Below are 24,858 nucleotides of genomic sequence, written 5' to 3'. Positions count from 1 at the left end.
TCTGGTTTTCAGCCACCAATAAGCTCAGTCCACTCAGGGTGCACCTGAGTTCCTCAGGCTGGATGGCCTGAGAGCCTCAAACTCAAGACAATGAGAAGCGCAAGTCAACTGACTTCATTATGCTTTGTGTGGCGCTGAAGACTCTGTGTACAGCACAAAGACTGTATGTATCTACCACACACGATCTATAAATTATACCATAATGTCATCACTGCAGACAGCTGACAAGTCTGCTGGCACCACGGTCAAGTTTTACAATGGAATGGTGCTTTTGATTTGGGGCAAGTACAGCCTCATTTTCATTTAAAAACAAGAGAATCACCATGTCAGCGAAACCTGCCACCCCCTGCCGCAGTCAGACCTCGCAGGAGCCCAGAGGACCTCTGTGTCCTGACACCGGCCTGTCCTGACCCCCAGTGCAATCAAGGAGCCAGGTTTTGACTGGTCTTCTTATAATAGAAGAAACTGCTAGAATGGAATCAAACTACAGTGAAAAAACGTTGACTGGAACTTAAACTGTAACTGGCACCCGAGCTGGCGACTGGCCAGGGTGAGGCGGCTATGCCAGCCAGTGGAAGAGGTCAGGGCTCAGGACCTGAACACAAGACCCCCACCGGCTCGGCCCCTCGGGGGAAACGCCAACCCCCTTCCCCGGCTTCACCTCCTGTCATCACCCAGGAGGCAGGAGGCATGGGGTGCGGACTTCCTGTGTGCCTGGCCCTGAATTTCTGGTAAAGCTGCCATCTCTCGCACTCACTACAAAGAGCGCCGCCTCCTCCAAGAGCCCTGCCTGGTCAAGGAAGCTCGGGAACCAGGGGATACTCACAATCCAGTGGCTCGGAGTTCGTCAGGTGCTTTTTGAACTGCTCGTTCAAATCTTTGCTTACACCAATGTCTTGAAACATCCGCTGAAGTTTAGAGGTATACTCAAAACCACAAGCTTGCTGAAACGAACCCAGACAACTGCCTTATTAACTTCTCCAGAGACAGAGATGTATACAGGGAGTCTGACGGGGAGCATACACACAGGAGACGCTGCACGGCAGTACTGAAGCTGCAGCAGGTACAGGAGCTCACGGTATGAACATGCACTGACTAACGTCCATATGCTACCAAAGCCCACACAGCTGTAAACAGAACAGCCAGCAGCTGGTGTGGAACACAGTGACTGCCACTCGGGCAGGAAGAGCAAGGATTTCTGACAGCACGAGCACACCGAGACGACTTGGCTTGTCTGTGCCTCACCCATGGCCGCGGACCGGCCTGCCCACCCCCCACACCCTGTCCCATGCTGAAGTCCTAGGCTGCTGGCACTTGGAAGTGGGGCCACGGTGAGATAAGGAGGTTTAGGAAAGGTCCCAAGGGTGGACCTCTATGCGGGGAAGAGTTGGCTGGGTGGGGACGTGGCTGGGCGTCCTCAGGGAAGGGGGAGGGGAGGGGCGGGGAGCCTGCACTGGACACTGAGCTGCCTGGACCTTGATCTGGGCATCCTGGCAGCCCCTGGAGCTCTGCAAACACTTCTCTCCTGTTTGAGCCACTGAGTTACAGTACTCCATCACAGCAGCCCGCACGGAGTAGCACTCACATTAACTAATTTCCGGCCACAGTGAAATACGCCGTAAAACATGGAACAGCCCTGAGAGGCCAGGTGCAGTGGGAGCCAAATTAAGAAATAAATGCTCAATAGCCAGCTAACACTGGTGTTTCCTGTCCTGCAGACGTGGGGTTACTAACAGTCAACCAAGCCCAGAGAAATACAAAAAGCCCCACTTGCTCAAGGCCAACAAAACATATGAGTGGAGGCCACGCCACGTGGAGCGATTCCTGGTGGTGGGGGGAGTGGGCGGGTGGGGGTTGGGGGCGTGCAGAGCTGGGGCTGTGCACGGGAGCCGGGAGAGGATGCGCTGGGTGGGCTCAGCTGCAGCAGAAGGGCGTGTGTGTGTGCGTGCACACGTGTCTGTGTCTGGGAACCTGTGTGTGTGTGCACATGGGCACACGCATGAGTGTCGGGGAGAGCACAGGCAGCCCTATGATGGGGGCCTGGCCGCGTCTCAGCGACTGTGGGGGGGCCTGGACGCGTCTCAACGACTTTGGTGGGGGGCCTGGACGCGTCTCAGCAACTTTGGTGGGGGGGCCTGGACGCGTCTCGACAATGGTGGTGGGCTCTTGGTATGCAGCGGCAGCGCTCACACTGCCATCACAGCTGACGGCTCGGCACAGCCGACAGCCTGGAGGGACCGGGAGCCTCGGCGCCCGAGGCTGCACTCTGGGAGAAGCCAGCCTTACCTTCAGCTTGGAGATCATGCTCGCCTCGGCATCATCGCTCGCACTGTTCTGGTGCACAAGCCTCTTGGCCAGCATCTTCGCGTAGAACTTCTGAAACACGTCCTTGTCCTCGATGTACTTGAAGACCACCATCTGGAAAGCCGCCAGAGAGCACACACACACCTTACGACCGGCCCCAGCCACAGGCCGGGAAGCAACACGTGGGTCTTGTTCTGTCCCACCCCGTATGCTGACATTCAGAGTGACAGAAAATACTGCCCCCATCATCTTTTAACACTGCCATCCACTCCTTAAATCACACTAAGTTGGTCTAGACTTATTACTAATGAGAAAGGCACAAATGCTAACATTACTGACTCAGTACAGGAAGTAAAATCAGATTTAGAATAAAATAAGTGTTTCTACTACTGTTCAGATGCCTCATAAACATAACCTCTAAGCCATCTGTCAGAGAAAAAGTTCCTGAAAACCGACGTAACTAGCCAGCACCTTACCACTTGGTTGAGCGTGTCTTCGAGTTCTGCTTCTTCTGGGTTCTTGGAACTGAAAATTTTTAAAAGGCACGGTGTTTTATTACTAAAACAAACCAGCAAATGTTTACTAAATAAGCACCTCTTTGCCAAACTACCATATCAGATGCGGTTCAAACGGTGAGTTCTTTTTCAGATCAGCACGTGGATGAGGGAAGGTTAGCTTTTTTAACCTGTGGCCATTTGGCAATTTTATATTCTATTTCATAAACTATCCTTCCAAATAATCATTTAGAATAGCCACAACAAAAATTAAAAGTTTCCGAAAACATTCTGAATCGTTTTAAGATAAGCCATTTAAATTTAAGTAAATTAGCTTCACTTTTCTAATTGCTTTCCTCAATATGCTTGAACTTAACTTTGAAAAAATAAAAGGCCGTTCAATGGCCTAATAGTTAAAGGTAGTGGGAGAGCATTTTAAACTCCCTCCCCAGTGCCGCCTCCCACTTGTCGTTATGTCTACAAAACAGATGGCTGTCCTTTAGCAACTGACTTGTTCACTTTGGTCTATGAGCAAATATTAATTGAAAACTGACTTCAGGACAAACAAAAATTTAAAGGTTTTGCTCTAAGAGTCCTCTCTAAAAGAGATCCCTATAAATTCATCTAAAATGACCCAACCACCAAACAGGCTCTGAAGAGGTGCTCCTGCTTCAGAACGGTTGGCCGGAAGCTCCGAGCTTCTCCCTGAGAGGCCGGGGCCGTGTCCCTCTCCTCAAAGGTTCCCCTGGCGCCCACTTGCCTCTAGTCACTAACGCATGTTCATTAGACCCGCACTGCGGAGCTCTCCGCCACTGTCTGCGTCAGCTGCCTTAACGAAAGAATAGCCTATCAACAGACTCGATGAGACAGTTTCTGAAAAGACAATGGCTAAAAAAGCAGCTGTGTGTCCTGCCAAACAAACTCAAGCTCTGCCAGAGTGCCTGCGTATTTAAAATACGAAAGTTTTTCATTTGACAGCGCTCCAAATTTTAGCCTTTTAGCTAGGAGGGTCACGCTCCCACCGTCTACAATTACAGACGCAAGAAACAGGTGAACTGGGCCACGTTAACATGTGACATGAAATGACTTTCAGGAAGATAAGAAGCTGTACTGGGTTTACAGCATTTTTCTCAAGAGGTACAAAAGAATTACAATGTAACACATGTAACAACTTTTAACTCCTCACTAGAGGCCGAGGTTTTAAGCAGGTTTACTAAGAAAATGCACAAACGCACTAGTACCTCTTCTTCAGCAGGGAGTCACAGTATCGAGCCAGCAACTCGGGCGATTTGCTAGATGACTGAGCCATCTTGGTGACTGCGTTGTTGTTTATGAAGCGACCGCAAGCCTGCAGACCACAGACACACAGTCAGAGGCCCGCGGGCCTGCAGACCACAGACACACAGTCAGAGGTCCGCAAGCCTGCAGGCCACAGACACACAGTCAGAGGCCCGCAAGCCTGCAGGCCACAGACACACAGTCAGAGGCCCGCAAGCCTGCAGGCCACAGACACACAGTCAGAGGCCCGCGGGCCTGCAGACCACAGACACACAGTCAGAGGTCCGCAAGCCTGCAGGCCACAGACACACAGTCAGAGGCCCGCAAGCCTGCAGGCCACAGACACACAGTCAGAGGTCCGCAAGCCTGCAGGCCACAGACACACAGTCAGAGGCCCGCAAGCCTGCAGGCCACAGACACACAGTCAGAGGCCCGCGGGCCTGCAGGCCACAGACACACAGTCAGAGGCCCGCAAGCCTGCAGGCCACAGACACACAGTCAGAGGCCCGCGGGCCTGCAGGCCATAGACACACAGTCAGAGGTCCGCAAGCCTGCAGGCCACAGACATAGTCAGAGGCCCGCGGGCCTGCAGGCCACAGACACACAGTCAGAGGCCCGCGGCCTGCAGGCCACAGACACACAGTTAGAGGCCCGCGGGCCGTCCGCTCGGTCCCGCACGGAGCCACAGGTCAGCATACCCACCTTGTCCAGTGCGGCCACGAAGCCAGCATCATTGTTGAATGCCGACATCACCAGGGCGTTGTATTTTTTATGAACATCCAACACTGTCTGTACATACATTTTGGGATCCTTGGGGAGAGGGAAAAACAGACACGAGTTGTTTCCTGGGGACTAGACTGTATACTCACATGCTACTGGAAAATATTCCAAAAGATCTGCTTCCTTCTTCAAAGATGCTAACAAATAAGATCAAGAAATAGTTCACATCCCATCATCAAAACACATAGGATATTCTGCTTATAGATATAATAAAAGAAAATATATTCTCTGTACTCAAAATGAAATACTAATTCCGAGCTACACAAAAAAGTGATTTTTCAAATTATCTGAAAACTCAAAGGAACCACACAAAACAAACTTTCAAAGTGACAGCTTTGCTTTGTCTACTTTTGCCGTTGAAGATTTCATATTCTGGACTTTGTCTTGGCTGGGGAGACCCGTCAATAAGTTACTTAGAACTTAGCTGAGCAGGCAATGCAAAAATAATGTAGGTTTGAGATCTCAGGATATGTGGGCAACGGCAGGGGTGGGTCACACGTGGCAGTGAGGGTCTGACTAGTACACCCGGGAAATCTGAAGATGGATGAGGACAAGTAGAGAGCTAGGGTGGGAAAGGCCAGGCCCGGAGACCGTCAGAGCACCAGGCGATCGGCGAGGTGGCCACTGGGACTCTTTGGACAGAAAAACAGAAAGGAGATGTGAGAACCAGCCTCAGGAGAGGTTTCGGGAGTGCTGCAGAAGGCAGGCAGGAAAGATGGGCCGGAGGGGACAGTCTGGGGTCATATGAAGACCAGAGTGGCCAACCCGAGGGCTGGCTGCGTGTCAGAGGGCAGATTGAGCTCACAGGCCTGACCCATCACACTGTGGGGTCAGGGCTGTTGGCCTCCCCCTTAGAGACGAAGAAACAAAGTCAAGGGCGGGCACCTGGCCAGCCTGATGTGGGCAGCCTGCTCCTGAGAGTCTCAGAGAGGAAAAGGCCCAGGGAGAGGTCGGGCAGACAGGCGGAGCCCAGGCGGTGCTGCTGGACGCGGGGCTCAGCATGAGCGCAGGGCTCCCTGGCCAGCACGTCACTGACGGGAGGTGTCAACGGTCTGCCAGCATGCCCCAATTCCTGACGAGTATTTCTCCTCCGGTTCAGGAAGGAGAAACCACAAATCCCCCAATTCCAATCACTCTGAGTTTCTGTGACACCTGACTTGATCTTGGGTCACCATTAAATCATTCTTCAGTGATAGGGTTATACCAGGAGGTTCAGAGGTTTTCTGTTATTAAAGATATAATAAACATGCCAGGCCTGTTATTATTATGAATAAAAGCACTGTGACAAGATTTTCATTTCAGTGACATGTAAAGTGGTCTCTACTGGGCAGACATTTGATAAAATGTTAAAAGGGAACTTAACACAAAAAACTGCCAAATAAAAATCACTTAAAATATTGAAAGCGGATGCCACATATATTTAACGTTTAAAAATTTTTCTATCTTAAAACTTAGAACACACACACACAGCATTGACTGTCCCATTGTACAATCCCGCTCTTAGTTTCCGGAGAACGATTCCAGGTGTAGAAGTTCTTGCATCCTCTATTAATAATCTGATTCCTAAGCCTGCATCCAAAAATACCTGTCCCTCAGCACACGTCTTACTTCATATAAACTCATTTCTTTTCTTTTTTTCTTAACAATGAAAATACTGTCCGCTTGACTTAATTTTGGTTTTGCCATTGAAATTGATACTGCTTTTGCCAATTTAGATTTTAGATTTTTTTCTGATTTCATGTCAAATTATTTCTCATCATTCATACTGTTTTCCTCTTGGCATTGGTTCTTTTAAAGTATTTACAAAGAGCTTTCACCTCCAACAAGTACCCAAACACTGGAAAATGCCAACACTATCACACATTAAGGTTATTAGCAGCATTAAAAAGAATCACATATCAAAACTGCCAATTTAAGGACTTAATTTGCTTCCAAACCTTGCTGTTTCTTGCAACATCACTCACAGGATTGATATAAAGTGTATTATGAATATAAACAGATTAATATTTGCTTCGTTTGCAAGAAGGACTGCCTCTTAGGAGCAGAGGACGACACACACACATTTATAACTGGGCACTGCCCAGGAGGAAAGCTGACCCACTGGACTGCCCCTCTGTCTCAGCCTGGTTCCCAGAGACGGCCTGAAGCTCGGAGTTCCCACCTCGATGGAGTCCTCTGAACCAGCAGCGCCTCTATGCTGACCATTATGTTTGCGAGAGAACTACACGCTCTCCCCTGTCTTCACTTCTTGACCGATTTTTCTCAGATCCAGGATTTGGAAAAAACATAAAAGTCCCAAGAAATGCCAGGTATGAATTCCCCATGGAAAGACAGACCTTCTCTAAGGGAACAGAAACCTTCAGACTCCAATTCCAGATCCTTTCGGCTAACAGGAGAAGACCCAGCCGGGAGTCTGGCTGGTGAGAAGCGAGGGTGTGGATGGAACCTCCTGAGGGAAGACTGTGCTTAGGCGCTGAGCCCTGGAGACCTGAATTAGCTTCTGAAATCCTGAGAGAAGCCACCTCGGAGCTGCCAAGAGCAGACGGAGACAGGGACACACAGGAGTAGCACAGAGGAGGGAGTTTGAGGAAGGAGCCATCGGCAATGTCAAATGGAGGAGAAAACGTTCAAAAGGTGGGTGATTTAGCAACTGGGAGGTAAATGGTGATGTGCAGGAGCTGTTTCCGAGGGCCCCAGATGGCAGAGTCACAAAAGCAAGAGAGGTGAGGGCAGAGGAAAAAATGCATGCTTTTTTTTCGGGCCAGCTGGATAAAATGCATGCTTTTTTAAGAACATGAAGAAGCGAATTTTGGATGTTAAAAAAAAAACAACAACGAATGGAGTACTTAGCAATCTGCGTGATTACTCTTACTATGCAAGAGGTCTCTGCATATAGGAAACACGACACTGCTCAGGCTGGTCCCAGGGGGCGGGGGGTGGGGTGGGGGGACCTCATCCAACTCCTACGTGATGGGCATCTTCTGCCCGAGGCTGGCACATTCCTCTCCAGACCAGATGTCCCCACTCGGCTCACACAACCTGTCTTGGACATGGGGATTCCTGAACTCCGCGTCAGAGTTGGCCTGACCGCCCCATGGTTCTGCCGCCCTCTGCACTGCTATTTACATTTCTTTTCTGTCAACGTTTTATTGTAGAAAAGATTCAGATATATTCAAAATCACAAAGGACCGTAAAACTCGCCCCCTGTATTCACTGTCCAGCTTCAACAATCATCCGACATGAACCCTGCCTGTTACAGAGTCTAACTGCCTCGTTCCTTCTCTGCGTCCCCATCACCAGCCGCGTCGTTTCTATCTGAACCACTCTTAACACACCTAACTGGTATGCTAACAGTTCTTCTTCCTTTTAATCCATTTTTCACATGGTCGCAATTTCGTTTTTTTAAAAAAAAGGAGAAAAGAAAGAAAATCATATCGTCAGTTTCAGGCTTCTTATACAGCCTAACCTGGTTTCTTCTTGTCCTTGGAATTAAGGCGTTCACTGACCTAGCCTTCGGGGTCTCCCTGGTCTGGCCAGCCCAGGCCGTCCTCTCAGGTTTACCTGCCTCCCCTGCCCCGTCCCCGCTTCCTGTCCCAGCAGACCTCTTGGGGGCTCCGTGTAGGATCCCAGCTGCCAATCTTGGACTCGTCACCAGTATTTTCTGAGAACCTCCCTGAACCCTGGACAGCAGGGCCTCCCCCATCACACGATGGTCAGCATCCTCGTGGGGTGCTGCTCAGGCTGCCCCCCCTTGCCGGGTATGAGCTCAAACACCGAGAGAAGTTCACGGTCTCCTCTGACTGGGCTGGGAACCAGGCGCGGCCTCTTCAGGGTGGGCGGGCGCACAGCAAGGCTAAGCCAGAATTGAGATTGGTGTGGGGGATTTGGGTAAGAGGAGGCTCCTCGATGGGTATGCCTGTGGAAGAAAGGACTGAGGTTTCCCCCTACAGGTGGAGGAGAGAAGGGAGCTTCCTGGTTACATGAAGGACACAGTGAATCTCCTCAGAGCCTGGTGATCACAGACTAAAAATGGACATTTATTTGTGGTTTTTTCCAGAGAAAAAGGTTGTTCTCTTCATCTCATGGCAAGACAGAGTGGACAATTTACCTGCATGTTTTCTGGACCAATCTGCATTGCCACCATGTTATCAGTTCTCTGTAATTAAAAGGATCAGGTGGACCTACTGTATAAAACTGTTTCCTTTTATTCTAAAACAACTCCTCAGTCCCCTCTCTTTTCCCACATCAACTGCATCAAAACTAGTGCATTTCTTTTTTTCTTTCTGTTTAAGTTTTATTACGGAAAATGTTCAACATATTCAAATTGAGAAACAGTAAAATCTGACACCATGATCCATCACCCAGCATTCAGCAGTGCTGGTTGAGGACCTTCTCCCACCCACTCTGTACTCTGGGAAGACCTGGCTGAGGCTGAGTGCTCCATCCCCTGGACCAGACGGAGCTACACCACACTCCCCATGCAAGGCTCCCGAGCAGGTGTGGCTCTGAGTGGATCATTCTCTTCTCTCACCATCCATAGGAAGACTGAGTCAGAACTAAGTTCTTATATTTGGGATTTTACTCCAGAGAGAAAGGGAATCTTGGATATATCACTTAACCCTCCATCTGCCAGAAGCACCCAGCACCATGTTACTCTGTTTATTCCGGGGTAAGTTCGTACACAATTCGGTTCTTATAATTACATCTAAGCCAACTTCTCAACCCAAACCATAGAACTTTTTTTACAAGTCTGATATACGGCCTCAGGCTCACTCCTTAGTCTTATGCTGAAAACATGCTTGTCAGAGTGCCCTGATTTTCTGTCTGTCTCTAAAATTCTCCATTTTAAGTGCTCCTCTTACAAGCACTGTCACTCCCGATCCTGGAGCCAGCAGCCCCGCGCTACTCCTGAAAATGCCTTTTCATCTCAGGAGAACACTTCCCCCCCACCCGCCAAACCTGCAAATAAATGTTGACAACTTTGTGCCCCAGTCCAGGTCGCAGCCCAGCCTCCCACTGTTAGACCAACAGTCCTGCTGGACATCAAAGTATCTACAAGCCCACTCTTGCTGGGTTACATTTCAGGTCCAGTTAGACTGAAGTCACTCAGTCAAGATACAGTTTCAAAGAGGACTTTGTGCTTATCTGTTGCCATTTCTGCCCTGAAGACAGTAATGAAACATTCTCTATACCTGATTTATGAGGCCTTCTTTGTAGAGAACAATAGCGCCCAGATTGCTGCAGAACGGAGTGCTAATTAAAAATTCAGCATGAAACCAACTGTATCATCAAGTGCTCACTAGCAAGTGCTCACTAGCAAGTGCTCACTAGTCTGCGCTGACTCCTTCCCTGAACCCCATTCTGCTGTGAAACCTCGGTGTCAGGGGAAATTACAAAGCCATCCAATGACCTGATATAGTTTTCCTTTGTATTTACGTTGTATTTGGATGACTTTCCACATGGCTGGTGTTCACTTTAGATGGGCCATTAGGAAAGGTATTATCAGTTTTGAATGCCGGTAAGAGTCATTCCTCAGAGCTGAGGGCTTGTTCCTTATGATCGGTGTGAATCAAGGAGCTGACCGTACATCACAGTACCGCCAACTGTCTTTTCCAGCAGGCTTTCTGTACTGATGGAAAACACTGGAGGCAAATTTGTGACCCATCTCTGTCAGGAGACCAGACTTCACCACCTCACTGCATGCATTCTGAGTGCCACTCACTATTCTGCACTCAGCTTTGCTTGTGTCTGCAGCCCTTACTTTGCTGCTGTCTCATTTGTCTTACCGCCTGTTACGCACTTTGTAAGCCCCCTGAATCCTGCTGGAGACAGAGAGGAGCATCACAAAGACCCAAGTGCACCGAGACCCTGTTCTGTGTGAGGCACGGAGCTGGGCTGAGGGCACGACGGTGGATAAAGCCAGCTCCGCAGGAGACATTTACACAGACAAGCAAAATGTAAGGAGTGTGAATGCCGTGTAAACAGTCCAACACGATGCTGGTTCCAAGGAGTGGTCGAGAAAGGCTTTGGGAAAAGAATGGCATCTGAGGGTATTGGAAGATGAAGGTGTGTAATATACAGGGGAAAAAGAAGGCATACATCTAGGAAGAGAGAAGAACCAGGCAGGTCCAGCACGGCACGTGTATGGTGGTGTGAAGACCCACGGCTGGTCCAGACTCAGTAGGAAATGACTCCATCTCAGGGGACGAATGCTGCTGGAGGCGAAGGGGGGGGCAGGGGCACCGAGCCCACAGCTGCCCCGCTGAGCGAAGGACGGAGGAGGGAAGACGTGAGGTTTCAAAACAGACCCGCCATCCAGTCAGCGGAGCAGGAGGAGAAGGGCACGGAGGTCTGAGAAGGAAAGCTGAGACCCGAGGGCAGCACAGAGGTGTGGCACTTCACATGGGAACCCAGGCTCAGAGCCAGGCCACAGATCCTTGCGGAATCAATGAAAACAACTTCAATTTTCTCTGCAGCATACATGGGGCCTTTGAGTTATAGCACCAGCCACCATCACGTATCTGGTTGCTGTGGTAGATAAAACTAAGAACGCAGCCGGCCATGCCATGGGCTTCGGTCTTTGTAAACGAACCTGAAGGCGCGGGCTCTGCTTCCAGGCTGCTCCCCTCAAGTCTCCTCCTGTATCTGACAATTCTCCTACAAACCGTCACCACACGGCCAGCGGCTGAGCACACACGTTGGGCTCTAGCCTGTCTCCCTAAGAGCAGCATGGAATGTGCTGGCTGACCCAGCCGCCCACTCTCTCCCTTCTGTCCAGAGGCCAGACATGGGGTGACTCGCCGGTGAAAAAAACTTGCCTATTAAAACAATTATCTGTTCAGCTCTAAAGCAGTTTAAACCCATCACTGAAGAGTCCTTGGTGCACAAGGTTTTGAAGTCCTCCGGGAGCCTCCGTGAGGCATGCCGATGGCGCGGGCGGCGTGGCTGGGCACGCCTGTCCTCAGTCACCAGCCTCTGAAGGCCGACAGCTCTCATCCTCCGCTGGAATCTCCCGTGATGGCGGGTGGGCCTGAAGCCCTCGTCCCCCGAGAGGAGCCCTGATCCCCAGCCTTGTTCTCTAGTGTTCCCTGGCCTGGGGGCGTGGCAGTTACAAGACACAGCTCGTCTAAAAGCAGCACGTATGTTCAGGCTTTCAGCCACACTTCACAGGGAGAGGACTGCCAGTTCCCATTTGGGTGAAGCGAGGGGGACCCCACGAGGGGAATTCCCTGGGCACCAGTTACCCAGGAACACATGTGATTCTCAAATCCATTTAACTATGAAAAATATGCCTTCAGAAAATTCTTAAGCCCATTCTGATGCTTGTAACACATAAATATTATTCGAATCACATTACAAACTTAAAACCTGTAAAAATTTCAGCCTACATCAGATTTATTAGCAGTAAAACATGTTTTCCAGCCAAATGGATGGCTACCCCTGCCTTTCTGGCCAAATGGGCTTTGAATTAACAATTGGGAAAACCTTACGTTATTGAAAAGATATCTTCATCAAGGTGGCCCCTTTCGAGTCTCACGTACGTCCACACGTGCATATGTGTGTACCTGTGTCTGTGCGTCAGACTTTTCAACAAAGAATATTCAGAGTTTGGACATAAGAAAAATCATATAATTTTTACATAATTTAAAAAAATTAAACAGGACTGGATACCTGAGAAAAACTGCAATCCTCACTGCTGAGCACTGCGTACTTTCATGTAAGAAGCCCTTTACAAGCATTAAGTATTCTTTATTCACAAAACCTCTAGAAGGTGGTCACCATCATTAGTCTTTCTTCCTAACTGCCACAGACAGGACAAGCGAGTGAGCAATGCGGTCAGTGGTTAGTGAACAACAGAGCTGGATCTGAGCCCGGATGGACCATCCCCGGGGGCTGTGGGCAGGGGCCCCACGGCACTGCTGGGACCTCACCCTGAAACCTGGAGACTTTCCACAGCACCTACCACCAAGCCTGAACTCTGCCATCTGCTAAGTATAAAGTGTATTATTTTATAAAACTCTAAGGTGTGTTTACATTCTTCCCTCTGATAATCCACAGATGTCACAACAAGTGATGCAGTGAGCCCCATAATGAAAAGTGGAAAAGGGAGCCCCCAAAGATAACAGGAAAACAGACTCGAAATACTTTACACCAAACACAGTAAAATCAGGGACAAAAAGTTTCTGGATTCAGGCAGAAGAACCAGCTGTGTTCTAGAAGCTTTTATTCTCCGTTAGCTGTCCCGAACACGACTGAAATTTAAACGCACAACAGGGACAAACCTGAAGACAACTTACCTGTCTCTCAGAAACACGCGATACTTCCTATGTAAAATCAGCAACTGAATCATAGAAAACGCAGCAGAAATATTCTGGTACCTCCTGGAGGGGGGGGCGGCAGTGGGGATGGGGGCTGTAGGAGAAATGCCATACAACTAAGGGCCTTTCCAGGGCAAACAGCCCTGCGGTCTCCAACTGGAGGGCGGTACTCAGACCAAAGTTCCTGCATGGGGCAGCCTGTGGCCCACGGTGCCGGAGCCAGGTCTCCAGGAGGCTTCAGCCTGTTCTTTCTATGGAATCATCATCTTCTCTCTTCTAGTGCAAGGAATGTTAATTTTGACAAACAATGAAAGGAAAAAAAAAATATCCAGAAATAACATTCTTAATGCCTAAAAAGTGCCAGAGGCAAATTAATGGAGCTATTTACTAAACAAAGATGCTTGTGAAACTCCTACTCTAAAGAGCCAATAGCCAATCCTCTATACGAGTCCAGTGAAAGTCTTACCCCCTAGACCTGTGGGTGCAGACAGGACACCCGTCTGCAGTCCTCGCGCAGGAATGGTTAAGGCCCGACCCGTGTTCAGCTGAACAGTACTTACATTTAATGCAGCTTCTCCACACTTTTCAATTGCTGCAAGACCCTGATTATGAATGTGTGTCTCCAGGAGTTTTTTCAATTCTCCCAGGCCATCTTGGATTCTAGATACAAGATTATACATGCGACCCAAATCTGAAAGAAGAAGGTGCCACCTTTATGCATCAAAACAAACTTTGCAAATCCACCCCACTAAATACGTATTTATAGAGATGGAAGGTGCAGTGAAATAAAACCACAGGGTTTTTAGACCTAATAATCAATTGCACTTAATTGTACGCAAATATTTTATATTTAGCCAAAAGTAACAATGAAATCAGGTGATTATGAAAGCGTATTTCCCCCTTGCCAGGAGAAACCACTGATATAACAGAAAAAAGATGAACAGGAACTACAGGTGATGCTTCAAGATTGAGAAACTGATTATACCTAATACATAATAGGCACTCAAATATTATTTACAAGAATGAATAAATTTAAGGAGTATTTATGAACATCCATCTCAACTATACAAACAATTCAGCCACAAAAGGGCCCCCACATTCTTCTCTTAATACATGCATGGCACATGGCTGATTTATGAGCACCAAAGAAGAAAAGTCCTGTGTCTAAACACCAGTCTTCTACTGAGCTCCTCACATGTCCCAGGAAAACAAGGAAGGGGTAAGGGAAATACTTTCGCAAAACAGCAGCCTTCTCATCTCTAAGAATTTTCAGCATAAAAGTCACACACTCACATGCACAAAACAGTGGTAGCATCAGTGGATGCGAAAGTGTATGGAAGAAGTCAAGACTCCACATCAAACTGAAAAGATGTTCTTCCTAAAAAGTCATACCCAAAACACGCTACAGAGATCTGAGATCAACACACCGCAAGGTACACACACACACAGCCCTCTTAAAGAATGGCTGGTGTGGTAGCGCTAACTCTGAGTCTAGACCTTCACACAACTTCATGATCACAGATCGTAATCAACATCCACGCGCTCCGAATCTCCGCGGCTCACCCTCGTTTTTGTCGGCGTCCAGCAGGTTCTGGAACTCTGTGTGGAAGATCTCCAGGTGCTTCTCGATGAGCACCTGCTCGCACTTCCTGGCGAGCTCGTCCTGCGTGCTCTCGTGAAGGTACACCTGGACCCTGCGCTGCTCCTCCAGCAGACGAGCCTCCGCCTGCGGGAGTGAGCTCAGGTCAACAGTTTGGACTTGTGTCTTTTTAAAACAAAACCAATGACAAATTCAACTCGCAATCCTGCCCTACCTAGTATGAAGAAGAAAACAAGAGGAGGGAAGGGGTCCTTTGACTCAGGCTGGGGTGGGGAGGGAATGCTAACCACAATAACCGGTCCCCGGTGCGCACCACTTCCTCTGTAACCTGTATCTTTGTTTCCAAGTCCTCTTCAAATGACTTCAACGAGGTTATCATGATTAACCATCCGAATGTCTTTATATCAATCTCCTTCCTACAGATACGTGCTGTTTCACACTTTCGAGGGTAATACCCTTATCGATACTCTGCAATTTAAGACTTACAGACTGTTTATTTCTGGAACTTCTCATTCCATATTGTCAGAGAGAGGCTGACTGTGGGTGACTGAAACCGTGAACAAGGGAGGACTACCGACCACAGGCCAGCCTCCTTTCACTGTGCTCTGGCACTGGTTTTTGCTTTTAAATAGGAACTAAAGGTCTGTGGTCACCCTAGTTGTGCAAGGCTGTCAGCACCATTCTTCCAAGAACAGGTGCTCACTCTGTGTGTCTGTGCTGCATTTCGGTTATTCTCAAAATATTTAAACTTTTCATTATTATTATTTGTTAAGCTGACCCTTGGTCAGTGATCTTTGATGTTGCTATTATAATTGTTTTGGCATAATTTAGCAATAAAGCATTTTCAAATTAAGGTATGTACATTGTTTTTTTTCAGACATAATGCCATTCTCCACATTTCACAGACTTCATGACCAGGGAAACCAACAAACCCAAACTCCTGGGTATGAAGTCATTAGGTTTTAGGAGGGACAGTGATCTACATTCTCTGTTGATTTGACGGTAAATAAGCTCGTGATCACCACTGTCCTTGGCAGACAATTATATCAGAGTACAAATTCAAAAGGACTAAATAAAATTAAGCAAAGACTGTCTCTATTAATTCTATTAGGATCAGTATACAGGAAAAACAAAATGAAAAAATGGATCAAAAAGCAGTCAGCAAATTCATAACATATATTTTGTTTTTAAAACTTAAAAAAATGATATTAGAAACCTAGAAAGGTCAAGTATTCTTTGAAGGCTCACCACAGACGCAATCACAAGAGACAGAGAGTAAGATACACTGAAACTAACGTGGCTGAGGCTTGCTCCCCCGACACCATCAGTAGCAGGGAAGCCACAGACTCTCAGCTGTTTCCTCTGAAGGACAATGCAAGAAAAAGGAACACAGACCCCAGAGAATCTGTACATCTAGCCTAAACGAGCTGCTAAAAGGAGAGTAGTTCTTGAAAGTTGATGTTTTATCTCAAAACTGTTCATGAGTTTTGTATTTTACTTCCTAATAGTATTCGAATATAAACATATTTTCTCAAGTTATTGAATAAAATGTTCCATATTTTATCCTGTGTACTATCAGGCATACACTGGAGGTTTTGATGCATACTCATGGCCAAACATCAAATAATACATAATAATGATGATGATGACGATGGTAAAATATCCCCATTTTACAGATGAGGAAACTGAGGAACAGACTTTAACCACCATTTACTAGGGGGTTAAAGTCACCCTTAGTAAATGGTGGAGTGGGGATTTTCAATTAGACACATAGCCCAGTTTGAGATGCAAGTCTACAGCTAGTAGTAACAGTAGCATTGTTCAGACAGTTAAATTCCAATTTTAAGCCCACAGAATCTCTACATGGTGGATTTTTCAAATGGAATGGCTGTCATGTTTGCTAAGACCCAACCAGATTTGGGCCAAACCATTAACCCAAGAAACCCCATTTAAGATGGCCAGGATGCAGGTAGCACATTCTCCCTTGAAGGCAGGGCTCAGACTGGGTTGAAACCATACGTCTATAAAGCGGATTTCCATGCACCAAAGCACTACCACCTTCCTCGGTGTGGACAGCAGGTAACTGCAATTCACGAAGAAGTCCATGAAATGAAAAGGCCTGAACCACACGTGTGGATCTGTATCCTGATAAAAGGCTACACTTTTAAAAAACATATACAGTTTTAAAAGACTTACCATATATAGTACAGTTCAATAAAAGATATGTTTATGAAAACTACACTGTAAAAATCAGTGCTTAGATTTAAAACTGATTGGTCAAGCAGCTGTTTCAACTCTCAATAAGCTGGTTAGCTTCCAGACTGGCACATGAAAGCTAACTTAACTCGTAAATACACAAAGAACTATCACTTTCCCAAGTGTAATAGTTCTGTGGGGTTCCACTTCTGTTAGGTTTTGAAGGACTCATCTGTCAAGGACTTTTAACTTCAGACTTGTAAGGCCCACTTACAATTACTATCTCTTATGGGAAAATGTTCTAGGAACGTCATGGACAAACTGAGGAGGACTTTATGTGGTTAGACAGGGGAGCTGTTGCTCTCCTTGACTTCTGGTCTCAGCACATGGAGAAAGTGACTCTGCAGTGACTCTGCCCTCCAAGTGAACAGAGACTAAAGGGAGAAGCGGGTGTCCGACACGCAGCCCCGGACCCCCTGGAAGTCTCCTTGCCCGTTGAGGTCAGGGGTTGGCAAACTATTGCCTGGGGGCAAAGTTCTGCTGGAAGGAAACTTGCACTGGAGCACAGTTTCGATGTTGCCACGGCTGCTTTTGTGCCATAATGCAGAGCTGAACGGTTGCAGACGAGACCACGTGTGCACGAGGTCTAAAGTATTTACCATCTGGCCCTTCAAGGAAAGTCTGCTGACCCCTGACTGAGGTCACTCCTCTGAGCTTAAGTCTGGGACACCGGTATTTCCGAGAAGGGAAGCTAGAATACCTCCCGCAGAACTGTACTGTGACATCACTTGATGTAGAAGATTCATGATGCAGAGACCAATCCCCAGTCTTCTCATCTAAAATTTCGATCCTGTTCTTTCAGAAGGACTTCTCTAATACACACTGGAAGGTTGTGTTAAATAGATTTTTAGGAGAGATCTCAGAAGCAAAAAAGTAAAAAGCTTAAAGTGTGCAGATAAAAATTTGTTTCTTCAAATACTATTTTTTCACTGATGTAAGACGGTGGCTGCCATTAGATACACCTGTACATTCTAGGAGAGAGTGTTCAAACACGTATGTCATTCAGCTGTAACAGTTACATCCTCCACACAGTAGGAGAACATGAGCCACGATTATTAAGTTAATTTATACAAGCTCCTTAGTGAGTGGGGAGAAACCATTTGCACCTGCTACAAACACTACCGGTTAACAGTGCCCAAGACATGACTTTGAAGGAAGCTGCATATATAAGCATAAAAAGAGTAATTTACTTGAGCAGCAGGAACTTTTAACTTAACCCTACTCTAAGTATGTTTAAGCTTACCTTTTTCATATATTCAGTAACCGGGTTCTGCTGCAAGAATTCGGTGCTCTCTCTGGTATAAAATCTTTCTGTGTCTGCCAGAAACTGACACTCAAAGGACTCTTTGTACACTGTTAGCGTGGGGCCCTTTGCAAAGGCGTCATCTTCATTCAGTCCCAGCTCCACTGGAAGTAAACAGAACTATGTTTCAACTGCTTCATTTTTGGTTATATTTTAAGGAATATATATTTTACTTTAGGTGTAGCTTTCAGTTTAAGTTATGTTGAAAAGGTAAGAATAAAATAGCAGGGCAAAAGGCAAACTTATTTTCTGGTAAATACATTTTGCATTAAAAAAAAAAAAATCCAAGACACACAAAGGCAAGTGATTCTGACCAACAGCCAGGCATGCTTCAAAGTTCTCATCAAGTTCATTAAGAGAACATCTTAATATTTCTAAAGCTTAAAAATAATAATGCTTAATTTTAAACTTTCAAAGAAACAGAACATTACTTAAGTTTTAAACCACTGTGTTGCTTTATTGGCTTCTCAATGGCAGTTGTTCAAGATGATACAGATTTCTGGTTATCATTCAGCTCCATTAATGACACTCTAAGCATATATAAGTGCTTAGCTTTCAGTCTATACAGGTATATAGATCCAGTAATTCAGTGTGAAACCAGAAAAGAAAATAATTCAAATGTCAAATGTCTAGTCCATCAAAATCTCCTTAAGGCAAGAGGATAAACAATCTTTATAATGGGTAAAATCAAACATAGTGAAGAGAACTGTGAGTGCGTTGGTAAGTGCTCACAACGTTCTTCATGACACTATTTGAAAACAGACCTGTTGCATCTCTGTTCTCACTGCCACTGATATCAAAGCTTTCACCGAATTAAAGGGAAACTGCTTACCGTAAGACTGTACAACTCCACTTATCAGTCTTGTATTGATAGTTTCACCATTTCTTTCTTTTTCAATAAGTTTTAAAACAGCATTTGTTACCTTTAGAACAGATATAGGAAAGAGACATGTAGATTATAGACTATGGTATGCACCAATATTATGTTACTACATAGCTCTTACACATTCAAATCTATCAGAGGCAAGATGAGAGGTACTCTGAGGATATTATAAAGGACTGAGAAAGACAAAGGCTAAGGTATGACACCTGGAAGGGGTTTTAAAAGGAAAACACAACACGCACAAGTAGGTACCTGTTTATTCAATGGCCTGAAAAGACAGTCTCTCCAAGTCACCAATGCAAGCTGGATGAAAAGAAAAAGCAACAGTATTAAATGGCTATACTTTTACTATGTTTTTTCAAAGCTGTAGGAGACAGCCTTAATCCCAGATTATAAGTATCAATATTTTTAATTATAAACTTGGTTAAAAAGTCATGATGAAATCAGAGAGCCATTCTCTTGAGTTAAAAACTTCTCTTTTTTCTTGCGTGCTCAACTGTGTCTGACTCTTTGCAACCCCATGGACTGTAGCCTGCCAGGCTCCTCTGTCTAACAATCTTCCAGGCAAGAATACTGAAATGGGTTGCCACTTCCTACTCCAGAGGATCTTTCCGACCCAGGGGTCAAACCTGAGTCTCTTGTGTCTCCTGCATCGGCAGGCGGATTCTTTACCATTGCACCACCTAAGAAACCTTTATTATACATAAAGTATTCAAATTTCCCATTTTACTTATGTGTGTGCAAATGATGCATTTTTTAAAAAAGCTTTTGAAACTTCTCATAAAGGGTACGTCAGACGATTACTATAAAATGCTCACCCCCTCCAAAAGGGAAATATTAATTCATATATGGCTTTTAAACTGTTGAGAGAGGTATTATTCAGCTAAATTCAAACTTAAGAGAATTTAATACTCAAAAACTGCTGAGAAACTTATATAAATGCTATCAGTCTTATTTTTCCCCAAATTTAACCACAGATAAAACTAGGTTTATACATACAGTTCTGAAAAAATTCTATGTAAATTTCATTTACAAAATGAAAAACTTCTACCAAAAAAAGGGCAGCATGAAAGCAGTATTTAAGAGAAAATATCTTTAATAAGATATGAACAATGTATACCCAAGTCTTCTATTAGAATAAAAAGGTGATTTCAGAATTAGGAACTAGTCTGTCAAAGAAGATGTTGGGAAGGGAAGAGTCTTAGCTTTTCAGGAGAAATGCCCCCTGGGGGGCAAGGTTTGGGAAGTCACTCTCCAGGTGCACACCCTCTGTTCCAACTCCCCAGGCCTCCTCAGTGCAGGAGGGAGGCTAGTGAAGACACTACACCTTCAAAAGTAACTTTTTCCCAATATTTTTGTAACTTGAGACAGCGTAAGACAGATGTGATTTAACTCTGGACAACTGGTCGCTTTGAAGGAAGAAAGGCAAGATTGAGAGAGCAGCACCAAAGGTAAGCCAGAGGAAGTTCAGAGGGACAGAATCAGGGGGAAAGTCTTGCTGCATCACTTCAATATGTGGATAATGAAATTAATTTATGTCCTCTGGTTGACTTGAAAGGAAACCGACAACCTTCTGTAACTGAAAAGAAAAAATTATTAGGAAAAAAGGAAAACTTTGTAATTCATGACAAAGCATCCCCATCTCCTGGAGATTCTGGAAAATGCAACGAGAGACCACTGTGTGAGAACCGTTGCTTTGTCAATTGGTATTTGCACTGTGAGTTCAACAGCCTCATGGAAAAGCACGCAGAGGAAAGACTGGTTCCAGACAGGGGCGTCCCCTGGCCTCTGCTAAGAGCTGTGGCTGCAGAGTGCACTTCCAAACTAACTGCAGCATTTGAGGGTGGGGAAGCTATGAATTTTGAAAGTTAAAAGAAAAAAAAAAGCAGTCAAATTTTGAGAACAGTATACATAAAGTTTAAAGACCGTAATGATTTGTAGGAGCCTGTGACATTACTACAGGGCACATGTATGGCACTTTCAGTCAGGGGGAAATCAAAATCATGCTGATTCCCACAGACGATTTTCAGTCTCAAGGAGTTATTTTTAACGGAAAAGGTAAACTACATGAGGCTCAAATCAACACTAAACATAGAAAGCTTTGTTAAAGCTATGTAACATAACATTATTAAGAAGCAGGTAACAGTTCGGTATAGAAACTGAGCTATACAAATGGTAAATCTGTTATGCATCTATGGCACATTATGTTTTCCTTTTAAGTAAACTTGTAAAGCTACAAAGCACTGCTATTACAGCAGCATTCGTGGGTATGGAGATAATCTCATGCAACAGAACTGACATTTTAACACCATTCAGAAAAGGTACTGTCTGTGTATCCGAGCCCATTATGAACAGAGAGGCTGTTCTAGGGGTCTACTACTGTTGCTGCTGCTGCTAAGTCCCTTCAGTCGTGTCCGACTCTGTACGACCCCATAGACGGCAGCCCACCAGGCTCCCCCGTCTCTGGGATTCTCCAGGAAAGAACACTGGAGTGGCTGCCATTTCCTTCTCCAGTGCATGAAAGTGAAAAGTGAAAGTGAAGTCGCTCAGTCGTGTCCGACTCTCCGCGACCCCATGGACTGCAGCCTACCAGGTTCCTCCGTCCATGGGATCTTCCAGGCAAGAGTACTGGAGTGGGGTGCCATTGCCTTCTCCATCTGGGGGTCTAAGTCCTGCCTTAATTGGTTCTCAGACTAGAACGAGGATCAGAACCATCTGGAGAGCCTGCTAACAACACGCTGGCCAGCCCCACCTCCAGAGCGTCCAGTTAAGCAAGTCTTGCTTGAGGCCCAAATATTGGCCTTTCTAACAAGTTCCCAGGTCACAATGATGCTGAAGGTTTGGGGACTACATTTTGAAAACCAATGGGCCTTGGAAAAAGCTTCCTTGACTGAAGAAACATACTAATGAAGGTGTTTTAACATTTCAGACTTTGCCTCTTCAGAATTCATTTTCCTGCAGTCCTTTAAAAACCCATCCATTTTGAACTCTGTGACATTACTTCCTAAAGTGAGTGGGCAGGATGGAAGTTCACATCACAGTCTGCTCCTGGAAGCAGTTTCCCTGACCCCTAAAGGCTACAAGGGCTGACTATGGAGGCCCGAGTCCTGGGGATGGGACCCGCTTTGCCTGCAGGCCTTGCTGTGCTAAGACAGCGACAGCTCTAGGCTCAGCCCCACGGTCGGCTTTTTAAATCAGTAACTGCAGAAGCATGCAGGCTGTATTTTGGAACTTCCAATTACTCATACTTCTCCTGTCTTGCCACAAATCATCCAAGGGCCATTTTTTGAAAATTAGCTTGCTTGTCTGAAAGCTGCTCACTATCCGCTATTATATCCCTTGCTGGAAAGGAAACATCTCCAAGAAAAACGCACATCTGAAAGGTATGTGGTCAAATCTTACAGAATAGATTTCATAGATTCCCTTCCGTCCTTCGTCACATTCGCGGCGAACCCAATGTCTGTTGAGGTAGGCACAGATCCCGTTCAGCACTTTGCTTGAAAACCGGTAGTCTTCCCATTGCTGAGTGTAGAACTTCAGTACACTCTCATCCATCAGATCTTCTCCGTCCTAGAAACAAGGCAACTAAAGCTTTAAGATGACAAATTTGTCACGTGATGAATTAAAGATAAGAGTTCACTGAAACAAATCTATTGCGTTAACATACATTGATGCTCGGGGTTTTAGATAGACGGGTTCTTTAAATTATTCTATACACAAAACATACTCATTTACTACAAATTCTCACAAGAATGTAGCTCATGAGGGTTAGACTACAGAGAATTTTAACAAAAATTCTTTCATCCCAAACTGGAACTTTTTCCACAGTATTAAATATGCATATACATTTGTAAAAGACTGAACTTGCAGAATATGAGGGTAATTCCTTTATATTCATAAATAGGGACAGGTTAAGGAAATCCCTTATTTTTTGGTAATTTCTCTGTTAAAAAAGATATCCGATTAACAATTTAGGTCATGGGGCCAGTACTATTCCATTTTTAAATGTATCTTCTTTCTTCATTAAATTTACTTAAAAGTTATAAAAATTAACTTTTACTGAAATTTTTACAACTTAAACCACAAATCTTTATTCAGAGGAAACTAACTTGAAAATTTTTCTTAGGTATTAATAACATCTACAAATGACATCTTACCCTTTAAAAATGGGGCATTAAATTGCAATATCATTAAAATGTGCTGCAGGAGAAGAGAAATCCGGGAGCTTGGCAGGGGGTGCTGGTGGTGGTCAGCCCCTTCATGAACTCGGGGCCTGGGGCTACCCCTAAACTTGTCAGCCTCAGGCCCTCCAACCGGCAGAATAAAAAGCTACTGAGCAAAGCTCCAGAAACACACAGGTGCACAAGTGACCCAACAAGCCACGTGGAAACCTGACCATATCTTGACACAACCAAATTTGTGTTCATTTAGATTTAAATAACAAGGGATGAACCCAAACATGTAAAGCTAAGCTCTTCTGGATGATATCAGATGACCTTTTTAAAAAATTAAAAAAAAAAAAAATCGCTGACGGCAGGCCTATCAACACCTTTCCGCACACAACACACTGTTCATCATTTCGATACTAAAGAACAATGAATCCCAGTGTTCACTTTACAAAATGTTGCGAATCAGAGCCAGGAGGACACAGTGGCTTCATCAAGACTGCTTGGGAACGTGAAAAAGATACTGTCTTGGTCACGACTGTGCTCACTCAACTCTGCTCTGTTAAATGATGTTAAAGTTTCCAGTTACCTTGCAAAATATATTAAGAAAAACAAATTTGGAGCATGCTGGAATTTTTTGGACATTATTTGTGTAAATCAAAAATCTCTATACACACGTGTGCAGAACATGTTGGAAAAATGTGATTACCAGAGGCTGGATAACCTTAGTCACTCATACACCTAATACAGAATATTACAGTGGGTTCAAAATACACATAGATAACTTGAATTCATAATTATATGCTTTAAATTAATAGGTTCATTGCTCTTTAACCACCAAACACCAAATAGTTAGTAATTTAAGGAAAGTACTACTATAGGGAAAGGCATCAGAAACTTCTAATCTAAGAAGTTAACAGAATGTGGCTTAGAAGGGGTTCATCTTCATAACGGGCAAACGGCCTGAGAGCAGCACCTCTTCAGGCACAGACACGTCAGTGCCAAGAGCAATGGAAAACTCACTCACAATCGTTATTTCACGACTTTTCATTTTTGTGCATTCTATTATAAATGTTCAGTATAAATGTAAAACATCTTACCTTAAGAAGATTTGTCAAGTAATTCTTCAGAAATTCTTTAAGCCGTTTGTACAATTCCAGGCCCACAAACTGAGCTCCCCCCGGCGTCTGCCCCTTTTTCGATTTAGAAGGAGGGACACCAGCCCCTCGAGCTTGGTTTGACTGGTGAACACTCGTGCAGTAGTTATAAACGTGACTTGGAGAAAAGTCAAGGAAATCAACGTGCATCATCAATGTCAACAGTCACTGTTACGAACATAGTGTCTTACAAGCTAGTGCAGTGTCAGTGTTTCCAAACAGCGACAGAAACCCGTTAAAACCAGAGTAAGATCCCATTTACACACCAATCAAGCGAAGAGCCAGCCAGCTCCGAGGATGGAGTTTCTGGAGGAAGTCA

General features: G+C 45.4%; 1 protein-coding gene across 4 annotated transcripts in view; it reads right to left on the bottom strand.

The window, feature by feature from the left end:
• The window catches only part of CUL1 (cullin 1), an 88,933-nt gene that overhangs the window by 8,538 nt on the left and 55,537 nt on the right, over positions 1–24,858 (bottom strand). For all 4 annotated transcript variants that reach the window (XM_069587021.1, XM_069587020.1, XM_069587019.1 and 1 more), the window contains 12 exons: positions 24,483–24,657; positions 22,619–22,786; positions 19,469–19,519; positions 19,166–19,256; positions 18,274–18,437; positions 14,738–14,900; positions 13,735–13,865; positions 4,779–4,886; positions 4,040–4,146; positions 2,781–2,829; positions 2,287–2,418; positions 827–944 (listed from right to left, as the gene is read on the bottom strand). In XM_069587021.1, coding sequence (XP_069443122.1) covers positions 827–944; positions 2,287–2,418; positions 2,781–2,829; positions 4,040–4,146; positions 4,779–4,886; positions 13,735–13,865; positions 14,738–14,900; positions 18,274–18,437; positions 19,166–19,256; positions 19,469–19,519; positions 22,619–22,786; positions 24,483–24,657 — 1,457 coding nt within the window. The remainder of the gene's footprint in view (positions 1–826; positions 945–2,286; positions 2,419–2,780; positions 2,830–4,039; positions 4,147–4,778; positions 4,887–13,734; positions 13,866–14,737; positions 14,901–18,273; positions 18,438–19,165; positions 19,257–19,468; positions 19,520–22,618; positions 22,787–24,482; positions 24,658–24,858) is intronic.

Source organism: Ovis canadensis, chromosome 4, assembly GCF_042477335.2.
Source record: "Ovis canadensis isolate MfBH-ARS-UI-01 breed Bighorn chromosome 4, ARS-UI_OviCan_v2, whole genome shotgun sequence".
NCBI classification, from domain to species: Eukaryota; Metazoa; Chordata; class Mammalia; order Artiodactyla; family Bovidae; genus Ovis; species Ovis canadensis.
This window is presented reverse-complemented; position numbering and strand designations above follow the sequence as displayed.